At 42.0% G+C, this 25,846-nt stretch overlaps 1 protein-coding gene across 1 annotated transcript in view; it reads right to left on the reverse strand.

The window, feature by feature from the left end:
- The window catches only part of LOC125484690 (procollagen-lysine,2-oxoglutarate 5-dioxygenase 2-like), a 68,809-nt gene extending 43,514 nt beyond the window's left edge, over window positions 1-25,295 (reverse strand). The window contains exon 1 of the mRNA XM_048604424.1: window positions 25,068-25,295. Within this exon, the coding sequence (XP_048460381.1) occupies window positions 25,068-25,173 (106 nt within the window). The 5' untranslated portion in view covers window positions 25,174-25,295. The remainder of the gene's footprint in view (window positions 1-25,067) is intronic.
- Window positions 25,296-25,846: the final 551 nt, after the last annotated feature.

The following is a 25,846-nucleotide window of genomic DNA, read 5'->3' on the forward strand; positions in this document are numbered from 1 at the left end:
TTTCTGAAGAAGGGTCTAGGCCCAAAACGTCAGCCTTCCTGCTCCTCTGATGCTGCTTGGCCTGCTGTGTTCATCCAGCTCTACACCTTGTTATCTCAGATTCTCCAGCATCTGCAGTTCCTGCTATCCCACACACAGTACTGGTACTATTTTGCTGAAAACGGAAAAAAAAATGCTGGAAATCACAGCAGGTTAGAGCTCTGACGAAGTGTCATCTAGACTCAAAACGTTAGCTTACTATCTCACCACCGGGGATGCTGCCTGACCCACTGTGATTTCCAGCTTTTTTTTTGTTTTCAGTACAGATTCCAGCATATGCAGTAATTTGCTCCTACGTTGAGATAGTTTTGCATTGGTTTTAATATTCCAAAACCCCCTCAATTCAGAGTCAGTCAGATTGGAAGACAGAAAAATATAACCCCTTTATTCAAAAAGGGCGAGAGACAGGGAGCAGGAAACAACAGGCCAGTTACATTAACACCCATTGCAAGGAAACTTTTTAGAAACAATTATTAAAGAAATTATAGTAGGGGACTTGGATAAGTTCAAGGTAATTAGTTAGAAAGTCAAAATGGTTTTGTGGAAAGGAAGCCATCTGCAAACAATTTATTAGAGTTCTTTGAGGAAGTAACATGTGCTGTGGATAAAGGGGAACCAGTGGATGTACTGCACTTAAAAGTTCCAGAAAACATTTGAGAAGGTGGCTCAAAAGTAAATGTAAATATAAAAGCTTGAGGTGTTGGGGACAACAGACTGGCATGGATAGAAGACGACTAGCTGGCCAACAACAAGTCAGAGTCAATGGGTTTTCTCCAGTTTGGGAGTAATGAGTGGTGTGCCACAGAGCCTAGTGCTGGGACAGCCCCTGTTTGCAACTTATAAAAATGACTTAGATGGAGGGACGGATAGGATAGCTGCAAAATTTGCTGACAAGAGAAGGAAAGTTGGGCAGAGGACACAAAGAGGTTAGATAAAAGATATAAACAGGTTAAACAAGCAGGCAAAACAAGAGTACAACTGGGAAAACATGGAACTATCCTTTTTCACGGGAGAATAAATAACAATCATATTACCTAAATGCTGGCAGATTACAGACCTCTGAGATATAGAGGGATGTGGGCTTCTAGTGTGTGAATTATGAAAGGTTAGCATGTAACGCAAGTAATTAGGAAAGCTAGCATAATATTATCTTTTATCGCAGGAGGAATTGAACACAAATGTGGAGAGGTTATGCTCAGTTACACTGGACATTGGTTGAGCCAGCTCTGTGCACTGGTCACCTTAAAGGCGTAAATAAGGCTATGGCCTAGTGGTATTAACACTGGATTACGAATCTAGAAATCCAGGTAATGTTCTGGAAACCAGAGTTCAAGTACCACCATGGCAGATGGTGGAATTTGAATTTGAATTTGATAAATATCTGGAATTAAGAGTTGAATGATGACCGTGAATCCATTGCTGATTGCCGGAAATCTGGTTCACTCATGTCCTTTAGGGAAGGAAACTGCCATGCTGGTCTGTCCAACATGTGAATCCAGGCCCACAGCAATGAGGCTGACACTTGACTGCCCTCTGGGTAATAAATGCCAAACCCATGATGCCCTCATCCCGTGAATGAATTTTTTCAAAAAAAGCAGTTCAGAGAAGGTTTACCAGATTAAATCCAAAGATTAGAAGGATAAGATGCAATTTGACTGAAACATAAAACCTTGATAAGGGCATGTGGAGAAAGTGAAATTCTCTGAGGGCCCGGAGTCTTTGGAAGGGTAGAATCTTTGAACATTTTTCAGGCAGATTCTTGTTAAACAAGGGCAGTGAAAGGGAGCAGGTGTGAATGTGGATTTGAAGCTACAATTAGATCACCTAACCTATTGCTGCTCTATATTATACTTTGGTATGTTTCCTTTCATGATGAAATAGTGACAGGGATATTTTGGTTTTCAAACCATTTTTTTAGGTGAAAGGATCACGTTTATTAAAAATTGCTTTTCATTTACCATTTTTGAGCAGCGTTTCAAGCTACCAGTAAAAATGATCTACCTGTACCCAAATGTAAAAAGCTCACCAAAATAGTTTTGCATTATAGTAAATATTCTACAGCATTCCTCAGCTCAAGTTGATGGATGCACTGTTTATGGCAAGGAGAAAGTTATACCAATGCCAATCATCACAGTAACGTCTTTGTGCAATCAGGCCATTTCCTCACAGCCAAGCCATTTCAAGATTTTTAAAAAAAGACCCATGTGAGTAAAATCAGAAATCTTTTATAACTTCCACATAGTTTATCGCTTTTCCCTCCGACTGAATACTAACTTTATTCTGCAACCATGTACCAAGATTCCTCCAGCTGAATAAAATGAATTACTGTTGGTAATTATATTATCAGGATGGCATTTAAATTGTACAAAGTCCTGCTAGTGGCCCTCACTGCAGACATGTGGGTTTCACATAGTTAGTTTCAACCCATAAATAAACTTGCTGACATTTGCTCAGGCTGGAAGCCAGGCAAACCTGGTTAAAAACAGGACCTACAGCTTAGGATATTCCAGCACCCAAAAACTGGCCTTACACAGCGCCTCTATGTCCTGGGTTTGTCCATAAGTGAGTCACATTGAATAAACTCCTGTGGAAGAGCAACTATTACTGTTACATGGACAGAAATGGTGACCATTTGAAGTCACAGAATCCTTACAGTGCGGAAAGAGGCCATTTGAGTTTCCATTGAGCATCCCATCCAGACCCAATCTCCTACTCTATTCTCATCACCCTGCATTTACCATGGTTAATCTACCTAGCCTGCATATCTCTAGTCATCATGGACAATTTAACCTGGCCAATCCACGTGGCCTGCATATCTTTGGACAACGTATGCTCCGAATAACAAAAAAAAAAGAGACATGACTCAGCATCTTGTTTTTAAAATGGGGCTGGTTTAGGGATAAATGTTGTTCAGGACACAGAGTTCACAGGTCTCCCAACTGATGTACAGGACCTTTTAATGAAATGTTAAAAACTGCAGTGTGACATTTGGCAATGGAAACTATAACAGATACACCAGCATCCCAGTTGTTGGTTATGGTAACCAAATCGAATCTCACATGGGCAAGTGAAATTGTTGCTGGCTTTATTTTGGTAGTGCAGTACTCCAAAAGTACTACACCACATGTTAGATCATAGAATCCCTGCAGTGTGGAAACAGGCCCTTCGGCCCAACACATCCACACCAACCCCAACAGCAACCCACCCAGGCCCGACCCCTAATCTACACATCCCCGAACACTATGGTCAATTTAGCATGGGTGTTAATGTGCTAACATCAGCAGTGCCTTCTGGTACAATGTCTGTGAACGGATGCTGTATCCTTTGGATACCTGAGATAAATATATGTTTAGAATAATAATAATTATTCCCTTTTACAGTGACAGTTACAGATTCCCACCTCATCAGGTTGTGCAAGAACTGGACAGACCTACCCCACATGAAAAGCCAAAAATAATTCAGTTTACACAAGCAAGTCAAGCCTGAGCTGCAAATATTCCATTTCTGAAGAAGGGTCTAGGCCCGAAACGTCAGCTTTCCTGCTCGGCCTACTGTGTTCATCCAGCTCAGCACCTTGTTATCTAATATTCCAGCCTTCGCTGTTTGAACAATGAACAACCAAAAATTATTTTGCACACATTATGTCTTCTGCCTTGCTGCCTGCCCACCAGGGGAAAGGTCGAAAAAAGCTCACAGACCACAATGGAACTAATTACTGTCTCAAACCTCATAGTCACTTAACCTGTTGCCAACAAAAGAATGCCACCTTGCAGCTGTAACCTCTCCTTGCTTTGCTGACAAGGGCAAGAAGGTACAACACCCCGAGACAATTCAAAGGCACTTGGCTGACCAATGCTGCCAAACAGCGAGCCCCTTTTCTGCATTACAGCATCAGGATTAAGGTAAAGTTGTCATTGGAAGAAACAGAGTTAATGTTTCCGGTCCGGTGACCCTTCCTCAGAACTGGACCCTTCTGAGGAAGGGTCACCGGACCAGAAACGTTAACTCTATTTTTACCTTCACAGATGCTGTCAGACCTGCTGAGCTTATCCAGCAACTTTGCTTTTGTTCCAGAATCTCAGCATCCGCAGTTCTTTCGGGTTTTATTTTGTAAAGTTGTCATTGTTTTATCAGATCACTGGCTGCACTATGCCTCGGGTGAGGAGAGCGGTTGAGAAGGAGGGTCATTCAGGGTCACCTCAGTTGGTGCGGGAATTGAAGCCACACTATCGTCGTTATCCTGCATCTCAAACCAGCTGTCCAGTCAACTGAGCTAATCAATCCCCATCACAGCAGTTATAACTGCCAAAGTGGAGAAAAAAATACATTGAGAGCATGGCCCTTAGACTGCACTGCATAAATTGCCATCCTTTGACAAATTTCAATTCACTCACTCCATCTCCTCAGTTAGGGATGGAGTATGGATTGGGAGACTGAAAGAAAATTTTGCAAATATAAATGGAGTCCTTTGACTTAGCTTCAATTAAACTGCAATTGAATGAATTGCGCTTAACAATGCTTAAAAGGCAAAGATCTTTAACAAAATAAAGCTACAGGAGAGTTAATACCCCGTGCCACCAAGATAAAGGCTTTGAAATAAAACTCAGAACTGTGGATGATAGAGATCTGAAACTAAAACTAAAATTGCTGGAGAAACTCAGCAGGTCTGCCAGCTTCTGTGGGAAGAAAGCAGAGTTAACATATTGAGCCCAGTGACTCTTCATCAGACTGTTCTGATCAGTCTGAAGAAGTGTTCTGAAGAAGAGTCATTGGACTCGAAATATTAATCTGCTTTCTTCCCACTGATGCTACCATAGTCATACAGTCATACAGCATGGAAACAGACCCTTCGGTCCCACTAGTCCACACTGACTATGTTCCCAAACTAAACTAGTCCCACTTGCCTGCACTTGGTCCATACCCCTCCCAACCTTTCTAATTCATGAACTTATCCAAATGTCTTTTAAATGCTGTAATTGTACCTACATCCACCATTTTCTCTGGCAATTCATTCCACACACGAGCCACACTGTGTAAAGTTGCTCCTCAAGTCCTTTTTAAATCTCTATTCTCACCTTAAAATTATGCCCCCTAGTTTTGAACTCCCCCACCCTAGGGAAAAGACCCCTGATATTCACCTGATCTATGCCCTTCATGATTTTATAAACCTCAACGAGGTCACCCCTCAACCTCCAACGCTCCAGTGAAAAACATCCCAAGCTTTCCTGTCTGTTTTTATATCTTAAACCCACCATTTCCAGCAACATCCTGCTAAATCTTTTCTGAACCCTCTCTACCTTAATAATATCCTTCCTATAACAGGGCGACCAGAACTGCACACAGTACTCCAGAACAGACCTCACCAACGTCCTGTACAACCTCAATATGACATCGTAACTTCTACACTTAAAGGTCTGGGCGATGAAGGCAAGCGTGCTAAACACCTTCTTAATCACCCTACCTACATGTGATGCAAATTTCAAAGAATTATGCACACAAACGCCTAGGTCTCTGTTCTACAATACTAGCCAGGACCCTACCATTAATTGTGGAAGTCCTGTCCCTGTTTGCATTACCAAAATGCAATACCTCGCATTTATTCAAATTAACCACGGTGTGCTATTCCTTGGCCACTGACCCAATTGATCAAGATCCCTTTGTAATCTTCGATAACCTTCTTCACTGTCCACAATACCATCAATTTTGGTGTCATCCACAAACTTACTAACCATGCCTCAGACCTGCTGAGTTTCTCTAGCAATTTCTGTTTCTGTTAAAGTTTTGAAAACCTGGTCTATTTTCTAAAGCTCAAGGCAGTCTGACAAATCAACTGAAGGATCACCACAAAAGAAAGCCCTGTTTTAACACTTGTGAATAGCAAGTATTCAGCAACTGGATCAGCTGTTTAAACAACAAATGTTTTACTTGTAACATAAATACACAAATCTGGTGTACAGATTGGAGAGTGATCGAAAGGTCATGGCAAATGAGTCAAACAAATACTTTTTATTGTGGCTGGGCTGGGGAAGGGGAAGACAGAAGAAATACCTTGGAACTACTGTGGCCTCAGTTCCTTAGCACTGTGGACAGCATTTTCCATATCACAGACAATGTGAGGTGTCTTCTTCTGGATACATAAACACTTTCACATAGCTCCTTTTTCAACTGAGGAACATACTGTCAACATGAAAAGAAGTGAAAGTGGCACAAAGGGTTTCATGAGCTGCTGCCAGAGTCTGACATTTTTCCAAATCTGAAAAGAGGATTAATTAGAAGCCGGTTCAATATTCTTCTGCATTGACACTTGAGCCAAGATATTTTTGATCATTAAACATTCCTTTGTTCAGGATGTTCTTGACAATGCTAAAAATACATGCACAATTTCGCATTCCATGACAGGCATTTCAAAAAGGGCACTCGATCATTCAAATTGTGAAAGTCACAGAATCCCTACAGTGCAGATAGAGGCCATTTAGCCCAGAGTCTGCACTGACCCTCCAAACAGCATCATCCCCTCCCCAATCCTGCATTTCCTATAGCCAACCCACCGAACCTGCACACCCTGCACTGTGGGAGCAATCCAGAGCACCCAGAGGAAACCTACACAGACACAGGAAGAACATTAGAAGCAAGATGGTGGCAGGTAAGTTACTCCATACGGAGGATCCAAGCTGTTCGCCAGTTCCCTCTTTCTCTTTCTTTCTTGGTCCTTCCTTTTTTCCCCTCCCTTCATCTCTGTCCCTCTGTAGCAGTTCTATGCTCCCCCCACCTCTTTTAACTACCTAACTAAGGAGTTGGGAGGGAGATGGAATGTGTGGGCTGTGTCCTGCAGCGACAGCAGATGGAGTGAGGGCGGACCAACAGTGACAGATCAAGAGCAGGGCGGCGGCGGCGAGAGCGAGAGCGCGGACGGTGACGTGGCGGCGGCAGCGGCGACGAGAGCGGGGACGGTGAGGCGGCGGCGGCAAGAGCGGGGACCGTGAGGCGGCCCAGAGCAGAACACTTGCAGCAGCGTGATATGAGCTGGAAAGCCCAAAGCGAGACTCTGGCAGAGGCGTGGCGAGGGCTGGAAAGCCTTGAGCAGGACTGCGGCAGTGGAAAGGAAAGTTGGGCTCTCTTAAGTTACTTCTTTTTTAATCTTATGCTAAGTTAACACGAATGGTGCTAAGCAGCAAAAGTACACATTTTTCACTGTATTTTTACATCAAATACATGTGACAATAAATGAATCGATTCGATTCAATTCAAATCACATGCAAACTCCATACAGACAGTCACTCAAGGCTGGAAATGAACCTGAGCCCCTGGCACTAGAAAGCACACAGAGCCATCACGCTGCCCTTGGTTGCCAGAGCAAATTCAGCCTTTTGTGTTAACAGCATCAAACAGCATCACCAAGTATGCTCGGAGTTCAAGTACCATGCCAGACCATATGTCCATCGATATTTACGGCATTAAAGGCAACCAGCTGTTTTCTGCAGCAATGTAAAATTAAGCTCATGGAGAAATTTCGCTGAACCGCTCCCCTCTCTTTACAAGGATTTAAACTGTAGATCAACTTTAGCAGAGCAACCAGAGAAGATAATTCTTCCCTAAACATTCTATCAAAAGCACTCTGGATTTTCAAAACAATTAAATCTCTTCTCAATCTTCTCTGCTGTAATGAAAGTAGTCCCATTATTTTAACTCATCTCTGACATTATTCTGGCAAATTAAATCTATAGTGGTAAAAGTTATTTTCATTATTAGGTGCCCAAATTTTCAATCTGCACATTAAATGGCCCCAACTATAGCTTCTGTTTACATTGTAGCTTCTGATGCTTTACAGGTCTGTTATCAAACAAACTTTAATCCAGAGCCATGTAAAAGATGTCCTCACGCTTGGCCAAAGAGAAAGGTTTTAAGACAACCTGTGGCCAGCGGTGAGCCACAAGGATTGGTGTTCACTGCCTTTTGTCATTTATATAAATTATTTGGATGTGAACATAGGAAATAATGGTTAGTAAATTTGCAGATGACACCAAAACAGGTGGTATAGTGGACAGTGAAGACGATTAGCTCAGAGTATAACAGGACCTGGATCAGATGGGCCGATGGGCCAAAGAGTGGCGTATGGAGTTAAATTTAGATAAATGTGAGGTGCTGCATTTTGGTAAGGCAAACTAGGACAGGACGTACTCAGTTAATGGTAGGGCCCTGGGGAGTGTTGCCAAACAAAGAGATCTAGGGGTACAGATGTATAGTTCCTTGAAAGTGAAGCTGCAGGTAGACAGGGGGATGAAGATGACATTTGGCATACTTGCCTTCATTTGTCAGAACACTGAGTGTAGAAGTTGCAATGTCATGTTGCGGCTGTACAGGACATTGATGAGGCCGCTTTTAGAATACTGTCTTCAATTCTGGTTGCCCTTCTATAGGAAGGATGTTGTTTAAGTTCAGAGGGTGCAGAAATGATTTACAAGGATGTTGCTGGGACTGGGAGATTTGAGTTATAAGGAGAGGCCGAATAGGCTGGAGCTATTTTCCTGGCACGTTGGAAGTTGAGGGATGGCTTTATAGAGGTTTATAAAATCATGAGGGGCATGGATAGGATGAATAGCCAAAGTCTTCTTCCTGGGGTGGAGGAGTCCAAAACTAGAGGGCACAGGTTTAAGGTGAGAGGGGAAAGATTAAAAAAGGATCCGAGGGGTAACTTTTTCCATGTAGAGGGTAGTGCGTGCATGGAATGAGCTGCCAGAGGAAGTGGTGGAGGCTGGTACAATCACAACATTTAAAAGGCATATTGATGAATATATGAATAGAAAAGGTTTAGAGGGACACGGGCCAAAATGCTGGCAAATGGGACTAGATTAATTTAGGATATCAGAACGGCATGGACGAGTAGGACCGAAGGGTCCGTTTCCGTGCTGTTCAACTCTATGTCTCTATAACTGTTGTAGGCAAGGAGAGAAATACAATGCTGGTGACCTTTAGGGAAGAAATTCCAACGCATGAAGTTTGGACAACTGGCAGCAGTTATCAACAGTGAGGGAAACTGGGGGCTAACAAATGGTCAAAAGTGGGAGAGATCAAAGTTCCTGAATATTACAGGGAGAGTCAACACATAGAACATAGAACAGTACAGCACAGTACAGGCCCATCGGCCCACAATGTTGTGCTGAACTTTTACCCTAAACCTGAGGTCTGTCTAACCTCCACCCCTACTTTATACTATCATCCATATGCCTATCTAATAGCCGCTTAAATGCCCCTAATGAGGCCGACTCCACTACCCTCTCCGGCAATGCATTCCACGCTCCATCACTCTCTGAGTAAAGAACCTACCTCTGACGTCTCCCCTGTATCTACCTCCAGGGATAGGGAGAGTAAGTCTTTGGAGATCAATGTTTAGTATAAAATCAAAGTTAATATGTGGACATGGTTCTTCTTATTGGGCCTTGGAATCTTCTAAGATTTCTCCCAATGTCCTGACCAACATCTTTCAATCTAAATCACCGAGAAACCTCCCATAGTAACAAGGGCTTCGTTCACTTAATGTTCACCAGCCCTTGCTGTGAACAAGCTGGCTGTCACAGTTGTCTACACAGTGCATCAAAAGCAATCTACCAGTTATAAAACACTTTGGATTTCCCTACAAGGATGCTCCAAGGTCCTTTACAAACACAGATGTGTAAGAATTCCCAAAGGCAATGCAAGAAAAAAATAAAGTCAGCCTACATCTTTTCTCAGCCACAAAGACAGAGACACTTCAACTATCATGTGGAATTCAGTGTTACGGTGAATAGCAGACTATAGGACATGAATGATATAGTCACTCGTACAGCCATAGAGATGTACAGCACAGAAACAGACCCTTCAGTCCAACTCGTCCATGCTGACCAGATATCCTACATAAATCTAGTCCCATTTGCCAGCATTTGGCCCATATCCCTCTAAACTCTTGCTATTCATGCACCCATCCAGATGCCTTTTAAATGTTGTAATTGTACCAGCCACCATTTCTTCTGGCAGCTCATTCCAAACATGCACCACACTATGTGTGAAAATGTTGCCCCTTAGGACCCTTTGAAATCTTTCCCCTCCCACGTTAAACCTCTGCCCTCTAGTTTTGGACTCCCCTACCCGGGGGAAAAGACCTTGTCTAATTACCCTATTTACCCTATCCATGCTCAATATCAATATCAATAAAGGTCACCCCTCAGCCTCCAATGCTCCAGGGAAAATAGCCCCAGCCTCTTCAGCCTCTCCCTACAGCTCAAACCCTCCAACTCTCACAACATCCTTGTAAATCTTTTCTGAACACTTTCAAGTTTCACAACATCCTTCCCAAAGCAGAGGGAACAAAATTGCACACAGTATTCGAAAAGTGGTCTAACCAATGTACTGTAGAGCCGCAACATGACCTCCCAACTCCTCTACTCAATGCACTGACCAATAAAGGCAAGTGTACCAAATTCCTTCTTCACTATCCTATCCACCTGAGACTCTACTTCCAAGGAACTATGAACCCGTACTTCAAGGTCTCTTTGTTCAGCAACACTCCCCAGGACCTTACCATTACGTGCTAAGTCCTACCCTGAATTATTTTTCCAAAATGCAACACCTCACATTTGTCCAAATTAAACTCCATCTGCCACTCATCAGCCCATTGGCCCATCTGATCAAGATCCTGTTGTATTCGGAGGTAACCTTCTTCGCTGTCCAATAGACCTCCCAATATTGGTGTCAGTTGCAAACTTACTAACCATACCTCCTACGTTCATATCCAAACTATTTATATAAGTGATGAAAAGCAGTGGACTTAGCACTGATCCCTGTGGCACACCACTGGCCACAGGCCTCCAGTCTAACAAGCGTTTAAAGTTCAAGCAATGGTATTGGAGAAGTAAAGAGATATTTGCAGTGGACAACTGTCAAGAAGTGGTCACATTTTATCTACACATGACTTTTGGGCTAGATTTTTTAATTCTTAAAAAACAAATCAAGTGACATAAAGAAACGACTTCGTGAAGGCACCTGATCAAGAGATGCTAAAGATAATCAGTCCATTCAATGGGTATGCATCGGTCTAGTTAAATGATTTGTCTTGACCACTGAACTCCTGTAGTCAAAGTGTAGAGTTCAAATCCCACCTACTTCAGAGGTGTGTAATGATATTGCTGTACAGTTTTTACCAGTACTGTAATTGAGTTGTGGTTTCCAGAGGCCTGGGTATGCACACACATTCCTTGGAAATGTTAATCCCAAAAACCTGTTTCATGAGGGAAACACAGTTATTCATCAATCCATTAAACCAGAATCTAACCCATTGAACCACTGTCATTTGTTAATGAGTGTTCATGAATTTAGCCAATGGAATGGTCACAAACTCTAGGAAAGCATAATCAAGGGCAGGAGGGGTTTATGTCAATCATTGCCATGAGAGATTTTTGCAACATACTAAACACATTATTTGAGGATGGGAGAGCAATTTTCAAAGTTGAACGTGAACAGAAGTGATGTATTTCTGAAGTCACAGAGTAGCATTTGAAAGTACTGATTTAACTTGCAAGAGGGATACTGTTGTAAATTATCGATGGTACAAATGGTTATGATTTCCTGGGAGTTCAACAAACTGTTACAGAATACCACAGTGTACAGGGAGGCTAGTCCGAACTATTTCCACCATCTGGACACATGCAAGTTAGTTCAAAAGATGAGGTGTTTATACGTACTCACACCTTTTCTTCCTTGAGGACTATGCTTAAAAAGTCTGGGATCCAGGCTTATTAAAGTAGCTTTAAAGAAAGCCAGTGCAGTAGGTAAAATAAAAACAACTGCTAATGGTAAAGTTGTCATAATTCTAGCAGACCACAGGACTGCGCTCTCATTAGAGAGAGATGACTGGTGGTTTAGTCCAAGGGTCACCGCGCCACAAAGGGTGAAATTGAGAAGGTGGGGTCTTTGTGGTCACCTCAGCCATTATGGGAATTGAACCCATGCTGCTGGTGTCTCTGCATCGCAAACCAGCCATCCAACTAAACAGCACAGCAGTCAGGTTAAGGTACAAACTGCAAATTTGCACTACATGTTGTGGCTGGGTTACGGTCAGTGAAACTGTGCAACATTGACAAACGTAACACGTTACCTGGATCAAAACAGATTTAACAGTGAAAGCATTCTGCAGTTGCATTCACCATCCATCTGTACTCACCGCTTATCTATTACAGTGCAATTTGCAGACAACTACAAAAGTGAAAAAGCCTAACCAGTGGCTGCAGAGCTGGAGTTTGGAACTACATTTTCCTTCCTAGCTGACATCAGATCAGAATGTTGTAGGTTTGTGTCCTACTTGGACTGGGGCGGCACAGTGGCTCAATGCTTAGCACTGCTGCCTCACCGAGCCATGGAACCCGGGTTCGATTCCACCCTCAGGTGACTGTCTGTGTGGAGTCTGTACATTCTCCCCACGTCTGCGTGGGTTTACTCCGGGTGCTCAGCTTCCTCCCACGGATGTGTAGGTTAGGTGGATTGGCCGTGTTAAGATTGCCCATAGTGTTCCGAGATACGCAGGCTAGGTGGATTAGCCATGGAAAATGCAGGGTTACAGGGACAGGGTAGGGTGTGGTCCTGGGTGGGATCCTCTTCAAGGGTCAGTGTGGACTCCATGGGCTGAATAGCTTGCTTCTACACTCTAGGGATTCTATGATCTGTAGTTGACTGCAGGTGAATTGAGGATTTGCAAGGATACCAATGAATCTAATGTATGTAGGCTAAGCTAGTGACCATACTACAGAAGAGATAAATATCACTTGTCAAAGGTGCAAATCATGACCCACCAAACTTCGGAATATATTCAAGTTTAACTGTGTGACCATTTAATTTAAAAAATGTGTACATTGGCTGAATGATAATGTCCCCATTCTGTCTATAATGCTGATCACCATAACTGTAATATAAAAGCTATGAAAGAGATCCCACACGTAATGTGAAATGATTGATGAGAAAAATGCTTCAATTTAGTTTCTAATTATCAAAGGGAAAAACCTGTTCTTCCAAAAATACTTGTTTATTTTCTCATGCTTGCTTTTTTTTTTAAATTCAACGTGGAAAGAAGATGGTTAAGAGAGGAAGATTTTAAACAGTAGAAAATAGTAAGTGGTAAAGCAGACATAAACCTCAACAAAGTACACTGAAAAAGTGTGCATAAATATATATAAAAAAAGCTGGTACAGCAATAAGGAAAATATGTCAAGACTGATGTATTTGAAATAACTTAAGCAAGGTAGCAGTGGAAAACAAAATGGGATCATTTAAGATACAAGGCACTATAATAGCAGAGATGATGTCTTGGAAGGTTTAACTTCGAAAAGATAACTACTCTCTCCTATCCCTGACCTCCGCAAGCACAAAAAACTGGTCTGTTCCTCAGGTCCGGATATGTAATTTCATCTATACGTACACCGAGGTGCAGAAATGGATTGAAATTTTACCACATTACTGATTTGCTCCATGTTGATATGGCAGATGCAAGGATTACTGGTCTTAATCCAACCCACGTCTGGGGGAGTTACATTATTTACTTTAAAATCTTGATCAAAGTAATCAATAAACTCACATCCAGTTTTCCAAAAGCAACATGCCACCTGTTCAATTTACCCTTTATTTCTGAAGGCCTTAACTCTGATTACAATCTTACAGGCATCATCCAAACTCCCTGATGCTTTCTCCAAGGCTCCACTGGTGATGAGAGAGTGTAAGTAGGCTACTAAAGGTCACAACAGTAACCGATTCATCCTTAACCAATGTCCATAAATCTGCAGTTTGAGTCAAGACATTAAAGAACATTCATCCTTGGCAAATGGCGGTTATATATTGTGGACAGAGAACAAAACTGACTAATACACACACTAAGTACATATGGAGCAATTGAAAGCAGTAATCTCACTTGTAGGTTAACTTGCATTGCTTCATTTTTTAACTTGCATTTTAAGAAAAGAAAGGATAATAATAAGCTGACAAATCAATCCCTCCAACTGCAGATTTGTTAAATCAAGATTGCACTTACAAGATGCCTAGTTATTCTCACTGTCAAAAAAGAAAGTCTGGTACGCATTTTCCGAAAACTGATCCTGCTGCCAAATGAGACGTTCAACAGAAGTCATCTGAAAAATCTGAAGGCCCAGTGCTACCGAGATAGAAAGAAAATATGTACAGAACAAAATATGAATTAAAAGGCTTCTCCATGTCATACTATGCTGGCTCGCACACTCAAGATTGGCAGCATATGCACATAAACTAATCACTAAGTGGCATGGTGCAATTGTTCCCAGGACAAGCTGAACACTTGATTCATGGAATTTTTTTACCACTTTGAAGCAAAGTGTTTTCAGATTAAAATCAGCTACTTGGCTAAGGTAATCTTAGGACCTTGGATCTTCACCTTGCCCCAGACAACAAAGTCCAATTGCAAACCACCAGTTACAAAGTGCCAAGAAAACAGCTCAGAAAGAAAGATCAGCAGACAATGAACCAAGAACCTTTCTTTGGGCACAGCCATGTACTAAGTGCTTCAATGATTGAAGGAACAGGAGCTGAATTGTGCAGCAGCTGCGATGGTGATGGCAATTATCTCAGTGCTGGCCATCATTACTTGTCTGAAATAGATGTCAACTTTTTAGTAGTTTGCAGACACAAAAGTTGAAGCGAAAATCCAGAAGTTACACTTCTTCAGAGATATGCTGCTGAGGCACCCTCAACATCCCCTCACTTAAGACAGTTATCAATGGGATACATTATGGATCAGGCCAGATACCCTCAAAATATATTAAGGCAGCCTAGGCCCTAACTTTTTCTTAATTTAAAAGGGAAATGTCAGGTGCTGTGTTCCAGATGCAATCCAATTGGTCAAACCACTCAACATTAAGCAAAAAAATTTATTTAAATACTATACTAAGAATACAGCAAAAGAAAGAATGAAGAACTTGGAATAACAACTCCATTGGAAAACTTAACACAATAATAGATTAATTTACTACTAAACAGTAACTGTTCCAATACAGCAATATCCCATAAACACATAGTAGACAAACAGGAGGCTGGAAGAATACAGCAAGCCAGGCAGCACCAGGAGGAAAGGTGAAGTCACCTTTTCGGATATTACTCTTCTTCAGGTCTGGATGTGGGGATGGGGTGGCAGGGTAGAGTAGCAGACTATCACCAACATTCTGCTACCCTCTTCACCTACCCCCCCCCTCCTTTATTCCCCTACCCCACATCCAGTCCTGAAGAAGCGTAATATATGAAACATTGACTGCTCCTTTCCTCTAGATGCCACCTGGCTTGCTGTGTTCTTTCAGCTTCCTGTTTGTCCACCTTGGATTCCAGTATCTGTAGTTTTTTTTTTGTCTCCTCACTTAAAAACACTTGTTAAGCAAAAGGCAAATTCAGAAAACAGATTGTCTCACATGCAATTCTCTAATCCCGGAGAAAAGAACATCAGAAGACAATTCTGAGAAAACTCAGAGAGTGTAGCAACCAGGAGAGATTCACTGTCTTCCAACCCTGCTGAGATACCAGCAACAGCGGCCAAAAACTAACTAAAACTCCTTGATCTGTGAGAGCTTGACTACACCCATTCAGGCTGCTTTTATTGTTCCAACATTAAAATAAACCAAAGCCCCACAAGTTGTTTATCTTCTCAAGACTGCTTGCCAGCTGTCCCCCAATCCCTCCCTAAAAGAAACCGGGACACAACTCAGTATCATCACTGATATCTATTCATGAACACAAGAACTCGGTGAAGTAGGCCATTCAGCCCTTCGAGCCTGCTCTGCCATTTAACACGATGATGACTAATCTCAGTGGCATTTATTTCATTCTAAGAGCTCTTGAAGGAGTTGCAGCTAATGTGCATTTCCAGCATTTTCCGTTCTTGGTTCCTTTAGTTTCCTCAAAAAAAAAGTTTGCTGTCTTTAAAACAATCAAAAAGGTATAACACGTCAAAATATAAATCTTCAAGAACGAATACCTCTAGGCATTTTCAAAGCACATTTCAACTGCATGTAAAATATTTTAAAAACTTTGGATCTTGCCATCAGAATGAAGAGAATATTTGAGAGATAGTAGAAAACATGCTTAGCCCTAATTCATTGACGAGATAAGTCAGGGATGGGTGCCAAGATGATAAAACTAAACATGTTTAAACAAAGCATTGCTAAGTTGTCAGGTCAGACAACCAATAATACTGTGGGGTCACTGTGCCAATGCATGCAAATTTATTCACTTTTGAGGCCTTTTTTTAAAGCAGTAGTTTTGAGAACGTAAACTAATGCAGTGTTCTTTCTGCAAGCAGTTTATTATTCTATTGAACCATTTTACCACCACTATATTAGCTGTAAGCAAAATGTGCTAAGTCTGGTACTTGTTCAAATCTCAGCTTCTGCTAAGTTGAAGTGCCCTTGGTACCTGTATGTCCATGGCTACCAGTTCCACAAAGTCATGGAGTCATAGAGATGTACACCATGGAAACAGACCCTTGGATCCAACTCATCCATATCGACCAGATACTCTAAATTAATCTAGTCCTGTTTGTCAGCATTTGGCCCCATACTGCCTTGATTTTCAACTTGTGGCAAAACACCCATCACAAAAGTTGTTGCAGCCTTTGGCAAAATGCAGGTGATAAATTCTAGTGCCAGGCACAGTACATCCAACAGTGGAAACAAGATCAAGGTAAATGGTTTATCACTTAGAGTTGAACTAACTTCTCCAAAATTTCTTTCTGAGTCAGATTCAATCATGGTTCATCAAAATTACACCGCAGTTATTTCGATCGGATGAGTGGGGAAGGACAGGTCTGCAGTCATGCTCACAAGCTACGCTAGGGCAGAACTAGTGTGCGTGCAAGGTGGGATTTTTTTTAAATTCCACCAGGGAATGGTGGGCCGAATGAACAGTTTTCAGACTCGTGTGGTGAAAGGTGACTCGCACGTTGCCAGCAGCTGGATTAATTTCTAGATGAGCCGGAGACGATCTTGCACCAGGACTAGAACCCCTCTCATACAAAATCAACTTCTGTGCAGTTAGTCACTGGGCCATTTCCAAACATTCAAGTGCCTGGGAAAGGAATTAGAGTCATGGAGATGCACAGCACGGAAACAGGCCCTTCAGTCCTACTCGTCCACACCAACCAGATATCCTAAATTAATCTCGTCCCATTTGCCAGCATTTGGCCCATACCCCTACACACCCTTCCTATTCATCTATCCAGATGTTTTTTAAATGTTGTAAATGTCCACCACGTCTTCTGGCAGCTCCTTCCATACACACACCACCCTCTGTGTGAAAAAGTTGCCCCTTAGGTTCCTTTTAAATCTTTACCCTCTCACCTTCAATCTATATCCTCTAGTTTTGGGGACTCGTCTACCCTGGAGAAAAGACCTCGGCTATTCACCTTATACATGCCCTTCATGACTTTATAAATCTCTATATGGTTTGATCAGATTGCTTTTCCTGATTGGGCTGGCGTTGGTATTATGTCACCTCTGTCAGCAAGTTACCCAACTTAGGGCATCCTGGACATATGCAAGATTATACTGCACTAAAATAAAGGAACCATCTCTCCCTTGTATTCAATTGAAAGGTGTTTGGAGTGAAAGCAAGTCTAAAAGACAGTTTCTCTGGTCTTAATATCAAAGACTACCAATTTGGAAACCTACAATCATACAAAATTTGGTAATCACGTGTTTAAGATCGCTGGAAAACGAATATTTGTTTCTGTTCTTCAGATACTGAATTGTTCACTTTCTTAGACTGTAGACTACAATTTCGGCAAAATTCCTTCAGGTGCCTCAAAAAAAAGAGATTGCTGCAGTTAGACTCCCCTCATGGCCAGAAATGGGGATTTCAAGTATTCAGCAATGATGTCAAAGGCGATATTTAGGTAAAAGGTACAGCTACGTCACACACTGCCACTCAGCCATACGCAAGTTACCCCCTTACTTGAAAATCTCACACTTGCAGTTCACTCTTCTCTCTATTGTCTATGATCAAAGGCAATGGATCACTCGTAAGAGATGTATCTAAACTCACAAAGGGCATTTAGTATTTAACATTTAAGCCTTGAATTACAATTAAAAAACAATTATAGCACTCAAAATTATTTACTAATTCTATTCTTGCTTACTTTAATTAGATTTAAACATACAAGATCCTGACGACCTCTGTGGCACAGTGGTCATGTTCTTACGTCTGAGGCAGGAGGCCTGGGTTCAAGTCCCATCTCCTCCAGAGGTGTGTAATAATTTCTCTGAACAGACGGTTTAGAAAATTTCTATTAAGTTCCTGATGCATCTTGACAAGGTAGGTGTGGACGGGATGTTTCCTCTGAAGGTGGAATCTAGAACCAGGGATCACTGTTTAAAAATAAGGAATCACCCATTTGAAACGGAGATGAGGTGGGGTTTGGTGAAGTTTCAGAACTCCCTTACTGAAAAAGACAGTATCTACATCTGCTCCACGTTTGTATGTTCATCCTTTCCCACAATTGTCACAACTGATGATTGAAATAATGCACACTATTTTTTGAAAAGTTTGTGAATTTAAAAAAAATGTCAATATTCAGTTTATAAAGTCCCTACAGTACGGTAGCAGGTCATCCAGCCCCATGAGTCCACACCAGCACCCCTTCCCCAAACAGCATTCCATCCAGACCCACCCCCGTACCTTATCCCTACATTTCACGTGGCCAATCCACCTAAACCCTGCACATCTTTAGACTGTGGGAGGAAACCAGAGCACCCGGAGGAAACCCACGCAGCACATGGGGAGAATGTGCAAACTCCACACAGACAGTTGCCCGAGGCTGGAATCAAAGCCAGGTCCCTGGCGCTGTGCTAACCACTGATCCACCGTGCCATTTACTTCAGGCATTAATCTCATTTCAAGTTTCTAGTTGGCTGAATGAATGGGGATCTATTTTTCAAAATATGTCAGTGAAATGAAGGTATACATGTCAAATTTAAGTTTGCCTAAAGGGCATACAATCCAAAATAATGCAGCTAACCCACACAAGTGCTCCTTTTGAGAGAACCATGTAAATCCAGTAGTAATAAAGACATTGTTTCTGGAAGGTTTTTTGGCACTGTCAAAGGACTAATACATCTACCAAATATAAATTATAATGTAACCATAATCATTGCTTCAACTTGTTGTCCACTTCTCTGGTCACAGGTTTTCGTTTCCTGTCTTTATGCTTCTACACTGATGTCATCTGACTCACCTCACACCCCCATCTATACTTTAGAGTAGCCACATCTGGTAGACTTCACATCTGAATCCCATAAATCGGTAAAACACAAAAGCTGTGACCTCATTTGTCCTTACTGCATTGCATGAAGCAAACGAGTGGGCTTTCCCCAAAGCATAGCTAATGTTTTCTATTCACTGCATAGTGATGCATGTTGTATTTTGGGTGAATATGTTATGTTTTGTTCAGTTTTGTTAACTACAAGAGAGTTTGAAATATAACTCTGCTTCTCCTATGACCTGATTTCCACTAACAGCACGGTTGAAGTGTTAAATGTGGATTGTGGATTAAATTACACATCAGATACACTCTTATGAACAACGATCCTAGACTTGTTACTGTTTTGCTTCAGTGACAGCAAGGCTGTACTGAGTAACCGAATTATAGATAATAAGCAAACCAGAAACTGACAGAGCATTACTGTCTGGCACACAAGATGGAGCGTGCTGTCTATCGGTCATCATTACTCCAGTCTTCCTACTCTCCCTGCCAAAACCCCAGAATGCAATCCTCCTTGCGTAAAGCAAACACTTTAGGCTTCTGTTGATATTCTCTAAAGTATCTGCCAAAATCCCACTTGTGTCATTTACAAGCTAAATTATCTCCCAATTCCACAACTCAAAATTCTGATGTTTAATGTCATTCATGGTCATCTCCCTCCAGCCTGACAATATTCCACAAGACCATAAGACACAGGAGCAGAAATTAGGCCATTCGGCCCATCAAGTCTGCTCTGCCATTCAATCATGGCTGATAAGTTCCTCAACCCCATTCTCCTGCTTTCTCCCCGTAATCCTCGATCCCCTTGATAATCAAGAACCTATCTATCTCAGTCTTAAATGTACTCAATGACCTGGCCTCCACAGCCTTCTGTGGCAGTGAATTCCATAGATTCACCACGCTCTGGCTGAAGAAGTTTCTCCTTATCCCCGTTCTAAAAGGTCTTCTCTTTATTGTAAACTCTCTAAATTCCTCTGACTCCAGATTCCCTTGTCCCTAACCCACCAGTAGCAACTATGTCATCAGCTATTAGGAATGTACCTTGTGGAGTTCTCTTTCTACACCTCTAAGGTCACAGGAAATAGTAATAGGAGTAGGCCATTCAGCCCATCAGGCCTGCTCTACCATTCATACAGATTGTAGTCAATCTGGCATCCTTCACGTTCACTTTCCTGCCTTTTCCCTGAAACCCTTGACTTCCCGACTGATCAAGAGTCTACACCTGCCCGTACTCTCCTCCTTTCACAGTCGTCTTAAAAAACACCTTTTTTACCAAGCTTTACATCACCCCCACTATTAATCTACCCCACTTGGATGCAATGGTCACTGTCTTCCAGGTAACAGTTCTGGGCAGTATTTTTTAAAAATCCACTCATGAGATGAGGGCACCACTGGTCAGTCCACCATTAACTGCACATCCCTAATTGCCCTTGAGGTGGTGGTGGTGAGCTGCCTTCTTGAACTGCTGCAGTCTATGTCCTGTATTAGGTCCTCAATGTTATTGGGAAGTGAGTTCCAGGATTTTGACCTAGTAAAGGAATAGTGGTATATTTCTAAATCAGGATGGTGCGTGGCTCAAAGGGGAACTTGCAGGTGGCCTTGTCCTTCTCTGTGTTAGAGGTTGCAGATTTGGAAGATGCTGTTAAAAGGTCCCTTGATCACCTACTGACATACATCTTGTAAATGGTACACACTGTTGCTCCTCTGTGTTGACAATAGTGAGAGTGAATACTGCAAGTTAGCTTTGTGCCAATCAAGTAAGCTGTTTTATGCTGGGTGGAGAGCCTTTTCAGTGCAGTTGGTGTTGCGCTCATCCAAGCAAGTTGGAGAGTATTTCATCATGCTCCTAATCTGTATCTAGAAGAAAGTGGCCAGGTATAGGTGATACAGAAGATGACTTATTAGCTACAGAAGTGCTCACCTCTTGTAGCTGTAGTTGTTAAACGGCTGGACCATTTCAATTTCTGATTATTGGTAATCGGCAGGATGTTGATAGCAATGGTTATGTCACCGAAGGTCAATGGGAAATGGCTGGATCCCTTATTGTTAGAGATGGTCATTACCTCGCACTTAAGTGATACAAATGTTGCTTGGAACTCACCAGCCCCGGCCCAGATGCTATACTGGTACTTGCTGCATGTGAACATGGGCTGCTTCAGTATCTGAGAAATTACAAATAGTGCAATGTTCTGCACTATCTACAACAGATATCACTGTTTCCAATCTGAAGATGAAAGGAATATCATTGATCATTGGTGATTGTTAGGTATCAGACATATCCTGATGAACTGATAATGGTTAAAGGGTGGTGCTAATAATGCCAAGGTCGTTGGTTCAATCCCCATATGGTCAATCCTGCTGGCTTCCAACCGAAACTTCAATACTACGTAGACAAACAGGAGGCTGGAAGAAAACAGCAGACCAGGCAGCATCTGGAGGAAAGGAACAGTCAATGTTTTGGATATTACCCTTCTTCAGGGGCTTCAACAGTACCCTGTGAACGGAGGCTCTTATCGTTTAGTGGTTTTGCCCTTACTTCTGAGCCATGGGACCAGATGGCCCAAGATAGAGGACAAGGATTCCAATAAAAGACGTGAAATGTTAATTCTGTTTTCCTCTTCACAGATGCTGCCTGACTTGTTGAGTTTCTCTAGCAATTTCTATTTTTGGTTCAGATCTCTAGCCTGTTCAATTCTGTGTTACATGGAAGTTACTGATGCTGGGTTGTAAGCAGCAACACAAATACTTCCATCTTGTCATCCTGGACTATATATAAAATTGTAACAACGTCCAAACTCTCACTCGGTTTGTACAGCTTGCCTGAATAGAAAATTACCGCTTTGAAGCATTACAAAAACAAAACACTTTGCTTTTTAGTGTCCATCCTGAACAGTGGAATGTTGTGGACAAATCAACCAGATACAAAAACATCACTTGTACTTAGAATACATAAAGAAATCTCTGGAGACAACAGCAGGATTCATTAGATGATAGGTACAAGACGAAAACAACACACTGGCCTTCTGTTCATCATCTATCCCAAGGTGATGGGTCAATTATTTCATTTGCTCTTCAACTGCCAATGGTAGCCTTTTCCTCATCATCCCTTCCAACAGATATCTTCACCAATCCCCTTCACCAGCACCCACCTCCCAGTCTCTTCACCTCGTACTTCAGCTTTCAGATACTCATTACATTCCATTTCACACACAGTCATCGAACAAAATTTTAAAAATTCTACTTGTAGGTCCTTGCTTTTCTAAATTTGTTCATGGGATGTGGGCGTACTTATTGCCAACCTGCCTTCGAACTGGGTGGCTCATTTGGCCATTTCAGAGACCAGTTAGGAGTCAACCGCATCGTTGTGGGTCTGGGTTTCCATGTTGGCCAAACCAAGTGAAGATGACAAATTTCCTTCCTGAAATAACTGCACAGAGGCCGGTATCCCATCACCAAACCAAATCTTATTTATATATGCATGGTACATATGAATAGCTTGCTCAGAGCCAGGACCCTAGAATGAGAAGGCTCTTTGAATCTCCCGTTTTTTTTAAATATAGTAACTGTACTCAGTAACAAAAAAACAGAAGCTGCTGGGAAAGCTCAGCAGATCTGGCAGCACCTGTGAAGAGAAATCAGGGTTTTGGGTCCAGTGGCCTTTCCTCAGGTTCTGAGAAAGTTAACTCTGATTTCTCTTCACCGATGCTGCCAGACCTGCTGAGCTTTTCCAGCAACATTGTTTTTGTTTCTGATTTACAGCATCCGTAGTTTTTTTAAACTGTACTCAGTACACTAGCTGTGACCCAGCCAGCCTCAGTCAGTGCCTGGAATGAGGAAACTCTCTGAATCTCCTGTTTATATTAGCCAGGGCTCCCCGAATCACTCATGTTAACAACCACAATCAAAGATCTCATAGTCAATGAGATCCACCTAGCCCTTGTTCCAATCACTACCCTTTCCTAAAAAGGTCATTAGTGAACCAGATGGGTTTTTGTTACAATCGACGAGTGGTTATTTGGTCACCATCAAATCAGCTTTGACTCCAGATTTTCATTGAATTCAGAGATATTCAAATCCATTTCCCTAGAACATTAGTCGGGGGTGCTGGATTAATAGTCTAGTGACATTACACCCCCGTCTCCCCACTGTGCTGTGTGCACATTAGCTACCGCATTTGTCTAAATTAAAACTGTAACTACAATTTCAAATATATCATTAGTCACAATGAAATTCTACTAGATATACTTAAAGAGACTTCAGCTTTTGCAAATAGAGCAGAAAGCATTGTTTTTCTGGCACAATTAAAGATAGCAAGAGACTTTCAAAATAGTCTTACAAATAAATATTTGACAATTAAGAACGCAATTGCATGCTGCTTTGCAGGGTGATGGCTGAAATATCTGAACAGAGGATATTAAAGTTTTATTCATATCAATTAAAGCAAATAACGCTTGAAATCACTTAGAACAATTACATATTGTGGATAAAGGATCAAAAACAACCATTAAATCTTAAAAAAACAACCACATCACAATAATTACAAAAGCTACAGGAGAGTACACTTTTGTTTATCATCTATCCCAAGGCAATGGGTCAACTACATGCAAGAAATGGTGAACACAAATCCACCTCCTATTATCCAGTAATTAAATACATCACCACTTTAAGCGAGAAAGGTCTCACATCCATTTAGTTTTTGGGGTGCTGGATGAGGTATTACAGAGTTTGCACTTTTTGAAGTCATGGTGGGGAAAGCAATTGGAAAGGCTAGATCACAAGTTACAGTTCAGGTAAGGTTCTAAAATCTACACACAATGTAAACATAAGAATTGCATGTTGTACCCAAACAGACCTGCTGCAGAGGATGTTCTTGGGAGGTGTGAGGTTGGCACTAGAAGGATTAGATTTAAGTTAACATATTCACTGAACACATTTAAAGATTCATTTCTCACAAAACAGGAAACTTGCTAGACTGATATTACACTAAACAAACTGCTAGCACAGTTTTTATAGTTGGTATACAAATGAATATGTAGAAAGTTTACAGAAGCTTTAAAATCATTTAATGGATGAACTACATGTTGCTTTGCACACAGACAGCTCTGATGCTCATTAGTTAGACAAGTAAGCCTGGACAGTTTTTTGAGTCTAAAATAAACAAACACTTGATGAGGATTCATGATCACTGTAGACTTTGCCACTGCCCACGAGAAGCATTTGTTTCAGATGTGTCAGAGGGCCTTCCAGAAGTTTATTTGCCCTTCCAACAGTGGGAAAGTAGAGATTTTAAAATAGCAATTTTATTTTCTGGTTTTCGACAGATGGACAGGAACTTCAGTTAGTGAAGAGCAAGAAGGAGAAGGACCCCTTTAATAAATCAAAAAAAAAATTCTTGGCAATAACAACCACATTTAAACTTCAATATTGGCGATAGAAACAAATAAATAACACTGTAAACAAAAAACTTAAAAAAGAACTCTCAAATCAACTTTGACAACTAAAACTTCAAATAATTGGAATTAATTAATACTATGACTTCAGGAAATCAATAATTTATTATGAAGCCTTACTTATATCTAAAAAAAATGTTCTCCAACTTAGCACAAGAGAAGTAAACTCCAACGTTACCAATACACAAGAGCGTTTCAACTTAGAGAAGGGGCGGAGGAAGCCAAAAAAAGAAAGTTTTACTGTTGCCTTTCACCAAGCAGGGACTGAAAGAGGAGAGACTGGAGCTCACCGTTAGGGATGGGCGGCTGTTCTGACCCTGAGGAGATGAGGAAGGTCAGGCTGAGCAGGAGGACCAGGAGAGTGAGCAAGGGGAACCCGACAAACTGCACTGCCATCTCCACCGGCTCCAGCGACTGAGTGACCGACTGAGGGCGAGACCCGCGACCGAGCGCGAGCCCGAGCGGCGCGCGCTCTCGCGAGAGCCTGCGGGCGCGCTCACGCTTCACCCACCCCCCACACACACATACACACACACACAGAGAGAGAGAGAGAGAGAGAAGCAAAGTTTTCCCCAAAGTTTTCCCCAAAGTTTTCAGGGACGTGAGAAGTTTGTGCAGCTCCTAGGGTCCTCCCTGCGGGACCATGGGGGGGTGGGGGGGGTTAGTGACTGACATGGTCCACCTCCTCCTCTGGTCACTCAGCCTTCCCCCTTTCCCTTTCCCTTTCCCTTTCCCTCTCTCCCTCTCCCTCTCCCTCTCCCTGCGGACAGAACGCACTTGCTTTTTGTTCCATCAGAAACAGTCCATGTCCGGGGGTGGAGCAGGCAACTTCCAAATGCTGGGTCCCTGCTTTATTTGTATAGCCGCCTACTGCATCAAATCACAGCCGACCTGCTGCAGCGCTGTCAATTTTTGTTTCTTGTTTGCCCTGATCTTGAAGGTGTACCTTTATTCATAGTAATTGCTTCCATTTGAATAAAGGCACGCCTTCATAGAACATTACAGCGCAGCACAGGCCCTTTGGCCCTCGATGTTGCGCCGACCTGTGAAACCAATCTGAAGCCCATCT

Source organism: Rhincodon typus, chromosome 13 (assembly GCF_021869965.1).
Source record: "Rhincodon typus isolate 14 chromosome 13, sRhiTyp1.1, whole genome shotgun sequence".
NCBI classification, from domain to species: domain Eukaryota; kingdom Metazoa; phylum Chordata; class Chondrichthyes; order Orectolobiformes; family Rhincodontidae; genus Rhincodon; species Rhincodon typus.